General features: G+C 46.3%; 1 protein-coding gene across 1 annotated transcript in view; it reads right to left on the bottom strand.

The window, feature by feature from the left end:
• The window catches only part of LOC122569837 (myocardin-related transcription factor B-like), a 184,474-nt gene that overhangs the window by 9,873 nt on the left and 159,534 nt on the right, over positions 1-15,067 (bottom strand). Inside the window, 1 exon segment of the mRNA XM_043731464.1 lies at positions 3,660-3,725. Coding sequence (XP_043587399.1) covers positions 3,660-3,725 — 66 coding nt within the window.

Here is a 15,067-nt window from a genome sequence, read left to right as displayed (position 1 = left end):
AAAAAACTCGACTGTCATTCCCTCGCGGTGGAACTAAAATCTCGGCCGCGACATACGCTCGGAAGATTTTATCTTCTGCTGGGGACATTTAAATCACGCTCGGTGGAATGCGACTATACTTTCATCGAGTTTTCCTCGAGCGCGTCGATAGCGGAGAGGAGCGGAAGAAGCGAAGCAGTGCTCCGCAACGAAGGGCGCGATCTAATAAAAGAACCGGCCGAATGAAAAAGCACTTTCGAAGCTTTTAGGGTGTCCTCCGACGCATGCTGCACGCATCAATTTCCGGCACGATGGCCCTCAAAGGACTGGCCTCGTGGCGCCATTTTGGTGTCAACGTCAAACGCCTCGTCGCATTCCTGCACGCCATTAAGTTCCCGGATAAATGATCCCCGGACCGTTTTCTCTACACTCTACGTGAGCATCGCTCCACTATTTCCGGACGAGCGACGCGCACACGACTGTCGCATCATTACGTGGAATAAAAGGTACATGCCACCTACGGTGCGTCGATGTGGCAATGAAAATATGGAAACACGTTGCTCCACTGTCTTACCAACGGGTTCGTTCGTGCCCGATAAATTCCGGCTTACATCACTTTCAACTATGTTTATAATTTCGTTGGCGATAATTTCACGAGTCGTTCGTTACGTTTGTCCATCGATGGACGCAAGATTTTATAGCGTTCGTAAATCATCCGTGAAAATCGTGTCTACTCAATGGGGCCGAGATCGTTTGTTCGATCGTTGCTCTGGCTATGTGTACGAGTTGGCCGCGTAACGCACAAGAGAAGCTCGTTAGCTGCGGGAAAATTGGCGAGCCGCGAATCTGAAAGCGCGTGCAAAGACAGGGAGCGGCGAACGTAGCCGAGACTGCGTAGGAAATGCTAAAATTAACCGAACGATTCGAATCAATTAGGCCTTTCCAACATCCCCGAGCAATGGCTCGCGGCTTTTGTCTCACCCACGCGTGTTTGTTAGCGAAACCCGCCGCGGGTGTACTATCGGCTTTACACGCGTATATATTCGCACAAGCCAGCTGTGACCTAATTGTCTAGTTTCTATCGAGATGCGAGTAAATCACGAGCCGATGGACGTGCATGGGACTGGAGGTTTTATCCTGTCGAGGGAACGGCCGTAAAAACAAACGATACCTACGCCGAGAATTTAATTTTGTACGATAAATTCTCGTTGTCGCGCGACTTTATTACATTCGTATCGAACGCGAGAGATCCGGGAGCCTAAGACGCGTCCTTATATTCGAGTTTCTCGTGTTCGCCACCGGCCCACTGATATTTACGCGAAATCCGAGGCAATTACGTCGAGATTCGTGAATGGCCTCGAAAGTGTCTCAATTTTCATGCAAATGTAATCGCTTCGTTTGGGTGAAAGCGCGCGCACACTGTACAACGCGTCACGTCCTTCTTCTATTTCTTTTTCGTATCGACGAAAGTTGCACTTTCGTAAATTCGTTTCAATATCAAAGATCCTTCTTTATAGAACTGTTGCAATTCGAAGTTAGCTATTCGACGTCTAACGCGACGTAAAGAAAAATCGTATTTTACTAGAATCATCGTTTCGTTCAAATAGTTCACGCGCGTCGATAGAGTCTCATCGCGCAAACGAGGAGAAGCGCAAAAGCAATCGGCAACTCTAAATCATTTACGATTGCACGAAACAGGCGCCAGTCGTTGTTACGAGGGGAATGGGCAATCGAGATTTTGGATTTACGACTCGCGATCGAAATAATTGCAACTCGCAATCGCAATCAGTCCTAATCGCGCTACCACGATAGTCTCAAGAACGTTGTTAGTACGATCTATTAAATGTCTTGATTCGCCGGGGTAGAATCCAACTTTTGCGGTTTACGTCGGCCGACGAGAATACAGGAAATTATTCGCTGCCATTTCCACGATCTCGAGTGCGTGGCTTGCGAAACGCTCGATTTAGATTCCGTGATTCTCGCAGCGAGTCGCAGCTTTGTGTTGTTTCTTAGCGGCTGGTTCATTGGCGAGGATCGCGCGTGGGCGCATTGTATAATATAATAAGCGAGCGCGTCCGGAAAATTTCGCCGATTATGCAACCGCTTCCGTGTGAATACACGATGATACGAGCAGCTGCATGGACCGTTCAGTCCGTCATTGTTCGACGTTCGTGCGTGTTTCACTCGCATGTAAAGATACTTCTTCTGAATTGTAAATGTAGGTGCTGGTGCAGTGTAAATATTTTTGCAACGCCATTGAAGTCGAAGTAAGGAAATCTATGAATGATTTGATAGCCTACTTCGTTGATCGTGAAACTTTGATTCATCTTAACTGGTTCAAGCATTCTTTCTTAAGTCGCGTTAAAATTAGAATCCTTTATCCGGTAAAATTAGCTGCTTTTGCAACGTGAAATTAATCGTGTCACGTAAACGGATCTACAACGTAATTGCAAGTCGAATTGCTTCTCCGAAAAAACCATTACCCCGTTGCCATGCGCGATATCTTCGACTCTTGCAAGCTGTAAATGACTACATCCCGTGGAACGAAATTGCACACGATGGTTCGCGCGAACGCCAGACGAAACGGAGGGTATCGAACGTCGTATTTCTACCGGTTTGCGATAAACAGGCTGTATTTCGATGCATGAAGTTTGCTGCGTACTGGTAGTTTGCTTTGTACGAGCAAATTATACGTAAATTTAATATACGAGGCGCCGTACTGCCTCGTCGGATTATCTAGGTTGCAGTCGCTAAATTCCGTCGACGAACATATTCCACTGGATCGTCGGATTATTAGATTATTTCGCGATTATAGGTTCGCTCTGTCGTTAGATTATACGTTATCGAATACTCGAACTGTATCGTGCAATTGATAAAGTAGATTATTCGATGTGATAATGGTAGGATATAACGCGATCGTGGACAACCAATAAAACAATTTCAATCGGGAATTCGCTTCGAATTACCTAATGCCAATGATTTTCAACTTTTTGTTTTGAATTTGAAACTGCTAGCAATTATCTCGTAGAGAGCGATGGTTTGCAAGAAGGGGGCAACTACTAGCGAACCAAAGGAAAGATCACACGCGATATTAGCGCGCAATTGATCACTGTATGTGAGCACGTCAATTTAAGGTACTTTAGGAAGTCGTTGGTGCCCCAGTTACTTCCTTTTACGCGGTTGGCCGAGCCATCACGGGCAATCGCGTGGTAATTAAGTTGTAAGTGGATTAATCGGCCGTTATCGCGGGGAAAAAACGCGACACGCTGACGAACTTGTTAAATCTAACTCGATGCCCTCTCTCGAGTCGGGCAAATAAATTTGTTCGACCGGACGGAATCGTTTTCCTTCGCTTTTACTGGCCACTAAATACCATCGGCAACGAACTCTCTGACTTTACTGTTTTTGTCCAGTTCGTATCGTGCTCTCTAAACTCCTAATTGATTTTGCTTTGAGAGTCATTCGACGAGAACACTCGTCCACGGTCTTGAAATCTTTATGGCCTCGTTGCTTCATTCGAAGAGCAGAAAAACATCGCCGTACAAATTTTCAATTACGGACGTTGGAAATTATTCGTAAAATTCAATTCGATGGGAAACTTGTAGATTTCGTGTAAGGCCGAGTCCTCGTGGATTCGACAAAAAGTCGGCGAAAATTTTTATTACGGTGGAGTTACTTACATGGCATGATGCCTTGCGCAACCAGCTGATTGATGGGTCGCCTCAGCGTAAGCTTCACCTTCAGCGCTGTAACAGAGAAAACAACGCGTCTTTCAACAATTCGTTTCTTCTCTCGACGACGTTATCTGTTCCACGATCTTGTACGTTCGCTCGATTCCCTTAATTCGATGCTTATCTCGACCATTCGACTATCGATTATTCTACATCCGATTAACCCGTTCCATCTTACGAATAACCGATCTTCGTCGCAACATAAACGCTTATATCAATTTCAACGAGTTATTCGAACAATACTTTATCTCGCAGCATCTCGAAAACATAAGCACATTTTAATCTTATCGAATCGTTGCACTCTTACGGAAACAAGTCGAGATTACCTCAGATCGCGATGATTTCCGTGGAACAGCCGCGGAATTTCACTGGCAAGCAACAGCTCGTTCTATAAAAATCGTATGATCAAAGTCGATCGGTGATGGCCGCGTGGCCATTTCTCGGTAGCCAATATTTTCTTTCCGCATGCCGTTTAAGCTGTTCCATATGGCGTGACTCGGTGGGGTCGGAGGAAAGAAAAAAGAAAAGAAAAGGAAAAGAAGCGAGCACAGGGGAGAGATGGAAAAGGGGAATCCCTTCTTTCCAGTGGTTAATTGGACCACCGCACGCGTGTATTTTTCACGTGCTTCCGCGCGACGCTAATTTTGGGCTCGATAATTAAAGAGCGCCACGCAACGCGTGCTTACATAAATTACTCGAACTTTCATTTTGTTATCATCCTGCTCGATACACGAATATTCGAGATACGTGGCTCCTGGCCCGGACACGCCAGCCGGATACCAGGCGTAACGGGATTTGCGTACCGTATTGTCGGCGCAGCGGCGTTTTTCATGCCGGCAGCTACCTGTGTTTCAAGTACGGCTACATGGAAAGTTCGCTGGAAACTGGCGATTCTGGAATGCTACGGGCAAGTCAAGTGTCAGTTTGAGTTTCTTTCGTTTAGAGTGGGATGTTGAGCGTGATAAGTTAAAAGATATAATGGCGATCGTAAAGTCGAGAGGTTTTGGGCTGAATCTTTCGTGGAGTTTATTTGGCTACGACACAAGTATACATCTAACCGAATCAATGGTTTTCCTTATCGCCCTAACGTAAACATCCCATGTAGTCACTTCGTTTTACGGTTCTTGCTTCGCTTAAATATAGGTGAATAACTACTTGTATATCTTGGTTTAACCAATAATCCTGCACAGACTAATTCACGTTCTAAACATAGAGTATCCCTCACCTATTTTCCACCTAAGGAAACAAGCAACTTTCAGCATCCAAATATTCGTGTGTAACAATTTTCGACCAAAAAAGCAAATCCATTCGCGCCAGTTATTACCAGTCACGTGTCACGAGAACAGATCAGCGATCGCGACGTCAACCACGAGACGTACACGAGTCTCGAATGGGTTCAGCGTCCGGCTGCGATTCGGCGGCGATTCGGCGGTCGGCTAATTAAGGGGCGATCACGGTGGATCGTGATTCGGGAATCCGGAGCCGGCGGTCGTTCGCCGCTTGGGTTCGCAGATCAAAGGTCGACGAGGAGCACGAAGAGAGCGAGCGAGCGTGGCGTGGATCGCGGGCCCGGCTACAAATTAACACACAAAGGGCCCCTGGTTATAAATACGCGGAGGACGCGCGGGTCAGATTGCATAAATTGCCGGCGTAAGAGGAACAAAACCGCGGGCCGCATGGCCGCGCAATCTGAATTCAAAGCAGTCTGTATCCCGGAGAAAAATGTCTACCCCATTCGGTTTATTGGTCGCGAGACATAGCCGCACCAGGGGGATCCTTCGCGGTCAGTTTTTTCGTCGATCCACCGCGAATATCTGACTTCGACGTATCCGACTGCGAATAATCGACCGTTTATAATGTCCGCTCCTTGCTCATGCCGCGTTTCAACGCTGCGCCCAAGCTATTAGGTACTCTTCGGCAGTTTCTGTTCGAAGAGCGAGCACTTCTTGCTGGATGGATCCTTTCATTTCAATATCATTTTGGTTGGACTTAAAATGGAGCGCGAGCGAAATGAAATGTGCATGGCGAAGATTGAAAAATTATTAAGGACGCCGGTGGATGGTTTGGGAAAAGGTAGCGCGGAATTTTTCTCGATAATGTTATTACAGAGATCCGGTCGCACGATCTGTACGCGTGAATGGAATATTGTGATGGATGAAACGTTAAGGACGAAGACCGACTGGTTTTGGTAGTCCCATTACAAAATCATCATTAACTTTACGTAATGACTTCTTACGTTTATCTCGCTACGCGTGAATCCTTAAGCGAACAAGTTCTCACTTATTAACCGATCAACAACGGCCTCCATGTCCGTGCGTTGAAATTTATGGTCGCGGAAGGATAGCAATTAAGGCGTAAGATGTTGGTCAGAAAAAAATTTGCGATAATCCTATCGCCTAATGAGCATTCCTGATCGTATCCTCGCTATCGATCCTGACAATCATGCGTGGAACGCGCGTAACTATGCGCGCGATTGCATATTTCTCCTGGTGGCCGAGAAATTCGCGGATCGGTCATTCTACGCGCGCGCCAACGCATTCTTCGACGTCTGCCTTTCGACTAGGAAATTCGGCCAAAAAATTATCTCGGTGCTTGGAATTCCACGTCACGTGATGCTGGAGACGTACGAATTTTAGTTTCTCCCGTAAGCTTCGTGCACCGAATCGCGAAACATTTCTGATATATTCTAAATTGTATCGATAAAACGTTCTATAGTGTTTAATGTAAAAGACTGTGTATCGGCCAGTATTTAACTGTGTATAGATGTTATACAATCGTCTGTATGTCTGTGTCTCGTTATAAATAATCGAGTGGATAGGCGATGGATCAACGAAATGGAAAAAGATATACAGAAAACGGGGAACTGGGACGGTCCTGAAGGTATCATGGTCCACAGAAGACAAATGGTAACGACCAAAACGGCTACTAGATGCAAGTGCCAAAATACACAGCGCCAAATACTGAGCCAACGTTTCTTGTATCGTTATATGGGCACAGTTGTTTCTAATTCGGTATCGCGTTTCATCTTCGCCCGGTAGGTGCTCGATGAGAAAGCCAGAGCCGCATATTTGTGTTTGCTCCTCTTAATTAAGTCGCGCGCCGCCGTCGAGAATCGTAACAAAGGTAAGAGTTACGGCCCGTCGAAGGCACGCGGAGCTTCGAAATAAACGAACCTGTCCAACATTATCACGAAGTGAAACTAAGCAACCTCTTCCTTTCGACGATTCACCAATTATTTAGCGGTGAATTCGAAGTTCGAGCGACGAAGCAGAATTACGAGTAGAAATATAAATATCAGGAAGGGAATATCGTGAAACAGGATAATCGATTTTGTGTTCTCGAGAAACCACGCCCTCGAGGTATAGTCGATGAAATATCGCGGGAGGTCATCGGAAGTCAGAACGCGGTGCGTATGCGACTCCACCGCGAAGATGGACGTTAACGAGCGGACGGACGAGGCGGAGGTGGACAGGCTGGCGAACGATACCCTGAACGAAACGGAACGGGACAGCTCTCCCTCGGTGTCGCGGTGCACGTGCATAGTTGTCCCATGTACCCGGTGGACCGACAGCTCGCGACTCAGCGGCTCGTGGCTTCGGCTGTCAGGGTGGCACGCGGATTCCAGCGATGTTTCGCATTTCTCGGAGATTTCATCGTTGTTACTCGCGACGAAGAATCGCCACGAACAACGGTACTAAACGTAATCGAGCATTGGCACTCATCTCCTCGCGCCACTTTCCGGAAGAAAAATTTCTCGCATAATACCCGTCGATGTTTTGGCTGAATGCCAATATAGTTCGTGCGGCATCTCGAGTTAACATATTGTACGATTTAATCATCGCATAAATCACTTTTTCTATTATGAAACAAACACTTGACGCGTGATTATAATACGTTAACAGGAATGGCGACACCTATACTTACACTTCTAGCGTCTGCTTATGACATAACGGTTCATTTTTCATCTTAAGCATTCCGTACATACGTTTCGTTCAACGCTTTTGGTTTAATCTATCGTCTTTTAATTATCGTTTCGTTGTAAATGCGCGTCGGGAAACAAAGGGAGTCGCTCGTTTTTCCAGAATTTCGTGCCAAGAATTGCAGGGATGCTTGGGGTCGCCGCGTTGGTTCGTCGTGTTAATTGCACGGTTTAAGGGGGTTTGAGGTAGCTGCAAGTTACGGGAGCTACACTCTATAAGCATTTACGCAATGCATAGAATGCAAATTCGCTTGCTGCATTCCTGCCAAGTGAATCTACCGATCGCGTTGCTTACGCCTTACGCCACCGCATTCGCGCACCTCCCCTTCGACGGAGGTGATCGTTCCGGTGGACACTACTGGTATTCATTTTTACATCGATGGTTAAAACCCTAGAATAAGAAGGAGAGGGATGGTAGGAAACAAGAAAGGGAAGAGAAAATTGTACGTAACTGTTACAACCGTGCAAGCGAAATATTCTTATCGTTTGAGTTTGTTCGCTTCGATTGGAATACTCTACTTAAAATGATCTACACTAAGTTTAGTTTTAGTTTGAGCTTGCTTTTCTTAAGTTTCGGTTAAAACGTCGTTCATTCGTGAAGTAACGTAAAGAAATCTCAGTCACTCTGCTAAAATAAACAACGGGCAGCAAAATGGTGAATATACGTCAATTTCAAAACGTACGGGAATTGGGTTTGCCTAACTGGCAAATTCGTCTTTTGCTATTTGGTGATATCAATCATCGCGATGCGATTGGTTAATCTGGAATGAGAATGGTGGTGTTTTTGAAATTGAAAACTGCAACAACGTCCATGAAAGTTGTTGCAGCCTCAAGCGGTACGTCCAAATAAGTCGCCTCGAACGAGGGAGAAAGATTACGATCATTAACCGCGTCATTACCAGACGTAAATTAGAGTGGTTAAGAGTAATTACGCACGAGAGAGCCGGCAGATCGCTGACACAGCTGTCGATCGGAATTAAACCTTCTGCCAGGGGAATTAATTCGTGCTGTCGCATAAACTGTATTGCACCCGTTGAAATTCAATGCCCACGAGGCTCGTACGTTCATTCGTGAAAGGGGCGCCTTTCGATCGCCTCGGGTCCGCCTTGCCCGAGTGCAATACGTTTGAAAGATTACTGGCAAATGAGCTTTTATATTTACAACTTGATTCCTCGATACTTGTTCGTTAATCCTCGCAGAGTATCATATTTTCTAGCTATTTCTTCGTCGATCTGTAACAGATAACCTTTTGCTACCTCGAACGAAGATATCGTTCGAGGATATAGTTTCCTCGAGTATCAAATTTTTTTTAATATCCTATAGATCGAATGCGATAAATCATCCTGAGAGCTTCTAAAAGCTTATACAAACTAAAGTGTTGTCGTAAGTAGATAGGTTATAAATTGTAAGGCGGATCATCAGATTTCATTTGTGTAGCGGAAGAACGACTCACTTTTTCCAACTATTCGGAGGTGTAATTTCTGAAGACCGCGTTGTCGCCAGGTTTACGATCTTCCATCGTATGCTCGTTTTACGACGGGATACAGCACGAGATAAATCAAACCGACAGGAATCCTAAGCACGGCGTTAAAGTGTTAAGGAGTTCCAGAAGAGGCGAGATTTCTCCCGACGATCCCATAAATATCGTGGTTTTGCGCCACTTTGACCCCGATTTTCGCCGGTAGTCCTCCAACGATTAATCTTACAAATTGCCGCCACGCTTCTCGCGGCTTCACGCCGGAACCGTGAAAAGGGAATTGACTGCATGACCAGCGACAGTTTTACGGGTCATCGGAGGGGCCAGCCCTGATGGAGGAGGAACGCAGGAACTCGTAGGGAAAAAATACTTTGCGCGTTGGAAAAGCTGGCGCGCAGCAGATTTAGTGGTTCGATAAATCGCTTGTGTGACAAGTGACGGATTTTAAAGGCCCTTGGGCCACATTGTAGCGCGTTGCTTACAGATTTATTCGATGGTCGATGGCCACACGGCGAATTATCCTCTGGTGTGTAATTTAAAAGACGTGCATTAATCACGATTTCGTAACGTGCTATTTGCGTTTACGTCGAAGTCATTAAGAGGTCGGCGCGAGGAAGAAAATCGTCGAAGTAAAGGCGGACGAGACAACAGACTGATTTAGTGACGTGAAATTTCCAATTTTAAAGCTTTGCTTTTCAATCCGAGGAGTTACACAGGAGAATAGTAGAATTGGAAATTATTATGCGACTTATCGAAAGAGGTCACGCGTCTCGAGACAGCATGACGGAAGTCGGGCGGCCATCGAGGATTCGAAAAGAGGAGCACGTGAGCGGCATAAGATACGCATAAGTTGGCCAGAATCGCGGGGGTGATCCAATAATACGGCAGCTTTGGGTATAAATAAAGCCACTAGGCCCGGAGATCACGGCACAGAACTCTTGTCCCTTCTCTCGACATAGTTTCTTCTATCCACCGTTTCTCGTCCTTTCGCATTTCACAGTTCTTCCTCATCTGTCTCCACTCGTTGTCGCGTTTCGACTATTCCTAGCCGTAAAATAGACCATGCTCGTTTACCAGTGCGCCTCGACAGAAGACGATTTAGAGAGCCGACTTAGTTTCGTCTCCGGAGATTATTCGAAACAGGAAACGTCCCAATCCTCTACGCGCTATTCATCGAACAGATCTTAAACAATTATATTTCTTAACGTCTTTCTTCTTAAATTTGTCCTTCTCTAAAATAAAAATTTCAACGTTATTCGTCTTGTTCCATCTGCTTTCGAAATATAAAAAAAAAAAAAAAAAACAAACGTCCAGAGTTTGCCAAAGGACCATAAAGCGACCAATCAATCGTTCGAACGAAAAAGCTCTGAGTGTTTTGTCTCACGGTCGTCTCAATGGCGAAGTGGATCTTTTTTCTCAACCTACAAGTCGGGAATAAACCGAAAATAATCTATTTCCAAATCCAAAGAGCGTCGGAATGAATTTGACTAGATGTTTTTTTTAAAAGCCTTGTTTCCTCCTAAGCCATTCGTTAAATCGGCCATATCTCGATGCGTCGCAAAACAAAAATAATTCTTCGGGAGAATGCACGAGAATCGTTGGGGCGCGTTTTGATTTATTCGCCGCCGGTAACGAACGCCCTGTTTTCTTAGACAACCAGCAGCGGCGTAAAAAGAAGGATGGCTATAATCGAATAACTTTAAGATCTAAAAAAAGCAAAGAGAGAAATAAGAAATAATTCTCAAGCACGCGCGTGCACGCACGAGGAAGCTTTTCGATGAAGTCACAAGCGTAGCGAGAAAAAATGAGACGCCTCCGAAGAAATTGACTGCTCGAGCCTGCTCTCCTCTAACCCACGGACGGAATATGATTTACGCGGCAATGAGGGACGAGAATAAAAACAGAGACGTTTGTTTAGAAAATAATCGTCTCGTCGAATGGTATCCCGCGCACGCGTATCGGAACAGGTGAACGCTTTTGAAGCCAATTACGCATATCCCTTGTTTTTCTAAGCCACGATTAATCGAGTCAACGCCAGCCAGCCACGCCACCGTATAGTATCAAAGGTACAAGCCAACGTACAAGGCAAGTATCAACGCACGACGTAACGAACGTCGTTGTGCACGGTGATTTCGAATACTTTCACGTGTTTCGAAATTGCAAAAAATACGCTGCCTGATAAAACGATAAATACTTCGTTTGGAGAAAGTTCCACGAATTGTCGTATCGAGAACGGTTTAGCGTCACGAGTAGACTAATTAAAATTCGAGGCGACGCGTCGCGAATTTATCGGTGGCCGGCTGAATTTTTCAGCGACGCATTTCCCGCCATTGTCTGCGGCCGGTCGGACGCACAGCTGGCTGGAGAACGCGCGCACGTGCTTGCGTCAAACATCAACCGGGTTATTGGTTTCTGTGCGCAATAAAATGTTCGATTCGAAAGTTCAGTTATATTCAAGAAAGGCAGCCTTGATATCTTCGAATATCGATAATTTATCCTCACGTTGGTAACGAAACTGCAGGAAACCATCGCAGACGCGTCTCGATATTCCGAAACGTCTCAGCGTTTATTCACCGCTTTTCATTTCACTATCGCGTACAACCTTCATCCGTTGAACGGTATCAAGGAAGAGACGTCTCCCTTACGAACGATAATAAATAACACGGTACTGCGGCCGGTTATGCTCAACCGTTTCACCGTCGGCTATCTGAATCGATGGCACGAGAATTGATGATGCTTCGAAGACACCGAGTTGCTCGACTTCCCCGTACTTCTCCTATAATAGATCGTTCTTCCTGTGAATCCTCGATAACCGTGACTCTACTACAACTCTGAAAGAAACAATAGAAAACAATCGCAAACCATACGGCGAAACCGTAATTCGCGGTAATCTCGGGAAAACACATACCCAGGTCAAAAACAAGCTATAGCGACCGTAAATCATCTTTCAGACGGGAATCTTCTTATCTCGAACTAGTCCTCGCTGGGACACCCAGCCACCGATCAAATTCTTCAGGGATAAACGTTCCTCGACGCGTGTTTTACAGCAATGTACGACCCTTTCGACATTCCTTTTCCCTTCGAGCGATAACGCGATCGCGCAGTGGCGATCAATCTTATCGTCATTCGTCGGCATAAGGCCACGGTTACAGGGGATGCGTGTTCCGACGAATGAAACATCTGAAGACCGAAATACGTGCATTCATAATTTAGGACAGACGTCCATCGTAATCATAGACTAAGCACGATGACTCGGATAAGCAAAGTGAATCGCGCAAGTATCGATCGTCGCCAATTCCTCGCTAGATAGCAGTGTGCATGATCGCGAGAGCGTGAATCGCTTTTATAGGCGAGCTGCACACAACGATATAACCTTGTGTACATTAGCGGTACGCGAGCTTTAACACGGCGTTAGCACGCTCCGCCTACTGGATACGCCTTCTAATCGATGTACGCACTTGTCTTTCGTAACGCTTCTCCTTCTGCCCGGTCTCGCCAGCTTGGCGAATTCCTTCGCGTTTCTTTCTCCGGTGCACCAGGGAAACTCTCATACCGTTTCACCATCCACGGTTTTTTTGTCGTCGCGTTCCACCCTGGTGGCCCGGGCCCGTGAGCTAAATGGGAAGCGTTTATACCTTACGCGAACGGCCCGAGGAAATGCTTCGACTCTGGTGATTCCGTACTGGAGGGTAGATTCGGCGATTATATGTATATATACCTCCCTTCCCGTTTTTCAGTACGTGGAACTTGACAAACCGAGTTTATAGCGATTCAGGTCTTAAGTTGCATTACTCGGTTCTGTAAATTTTAATCGAAAAACTTCGTTAGCATGTGCGCATGCACCGCGAATTATTGAAAAAACACACAGAGATATGTAAATATTTCTCTGCGTTTTATAGCGTTGAATGTTACACAACTGTGTTTCCTTCGTTTCGGTAGATACACGTTAATCGAGCCATTTCGTAGGAAGCATCTCTCTTTAACCTAGGAAACGGCCTGCAACTTGGAATATTGCGAGACTCGTTCGTTCTCTGTTCGCTGGTTACGAATGTTACGAGCGACCCACGCAAAAACCGAGACACACTTACCGCGCTGAACTAGGAAAAACAAGATTTCGTCGAACGAGTGGCTGTCGGAAAAGTATCAATTCTCGTGTCATAAATGCGTCACCCTGAACGAAATTGTCACAACGATGAAGGGTTAATTAAACGTGGCATTGCACGTCGCGGACGCGTGTGTCTGTTCGAAAGAAGTAGGGAAGCAGGGGGCAGGGAAGGAGGCGTGAAGTTGGACGATCGCAAAACATCTCGACTTCCTGCGAAGAAAAGAGGCAAAAAACGCACTGGTCGAAACCGTGCGCGAAAGAAGCAGGAATGAAGCGTAAGAAGAAGGAGAAGAAGAAGAAGAAGAAGAAGAAGAAGAAGAAGAAGACGACGACGACGACGACGAAGAAGAAGAAGTGGCAACGACAGCGGTCGAGTGGAAAGCAACGAGTAGTCTGGCAATAGGTGCGTGGCAGGAACGGGGCAAAGGGAGAGGAGGAGGAGGACACCCGCCGATTGATATAACGCTACGATTTGCGTAATATACGCTCACTCGTAAAGCTCCCGGTGATTTATCCCGGTAAATAAATAGATTTCGGTGTTGTTAACCCCGTTTCCAGTGGGAAGAGGATAGGCACAGCCGAGGATCAGCCATCGGACACACGAACTCGTGTGTTACTCTGTCTCGCGTGGTGGCGTGCAGCCGCGTTCGGCATGCGTCGCGTCCGATATACATACGTGCGTGCACGCACGCGTGTGGTGCAACGTCCTGTGGGTCGTCGGAGGAGCGGAAAGAAACCGAGGCGAGGGATTAAAAATACTGGAGGAGGCTGCGCGAGAGTGCGTGCAACCAAGGAAAAAGGTTCCGGAGTAGAGAGACGGAGAAAGTCGATGCATCGGAGAAAGAAAAAACGGAGAGCGAAGGAAGAAAAAGAAAGGATATACCGAGGGATCGTGATATTTCAGAATTTCGGGGAGAATTTACGAGCGGCAGACGCCGCGGCGATGACTCGTACGACGAGCATGGATTCTTGAAAATGGCGCGCCACTGGTGGGATCATCGGGTGCTCTTGATCCGACACCCTTAATTGCCCCATGGTGGAACAACGGATTAAGACGTGGCACGTTTTCCAGAAGTACGCACGCACGCACGCAGACGATGGCCGGCTGACGTTTATGCGTTCGTTTACAAATGATCGCCGGTAATTGGTCGCTTTGTAGCCACTGCTTTCCGAGAGTTTAATGCGTCGCCCGTGAGCGACGTCGTAACGTAAAATTTCGGTCGAACCAGGTTAAAACGTAATTTCCTCGCAAACTGTCGCTGTCTTTTATTAGATACTCGTTGCGGAAAGCTACGGTTCAACGTCCGTGTATTTGGTTCCTCGAATTCTTTTCCGCTCGTCGATGTAAAAAATGGGACGATAAACACGGTCTAATTCTATCGCGATGTCAACCAAATTGTCAACATCGTCACCCACGAAGAATTCGTTCGACGCTCGCAACCAATGGCTTATGAACGACCGATCTTAATGCTCCATTAAATCGAAATAACGATCCGGTTCGTGGGATGTTCACGGAGGATCGTCTAAGCGAATCCGAATAATCTCTGGTAGACAGAGCAAACTCTGGTTACCTGTGTTATGGTAATTACTACATGTGTAAACCGGTCGACGCCGGTGTTCGGCTCATTGGCATTGTTTCAAACGTATTGTCGTTAGTTTACTATCGTGCCGGTAAATCAACGTTTTTACGCAGCACGCACCTGCCATTAACGTGCCGACGTGTTCGTGTGTTCATGCATACGGGGCTGTTCACGGGCGAAAGTTGGCCTGAACGCATATTAATCGACGAGTCACGC

Source organism: Bombus pyrosoma, linkage group LG7 (genome assembly GCF_014825855.1).
Source record: "Bombus pyrosoma isolate SC7728 linkage group LG7, ASM1482585v1, whole genome shotgun sequence".
NCBI lineage: Eukaryota > Metazoa > Arthropoda > Insecta > Hymenoptera > Apidae > Bombus > Bombus pyrosoma.
The sequence above is the reverse complement of the archived record's forward strand: the minus strand, read 5'-3'. Positions and strand labels throughout refer to the sequence as shown.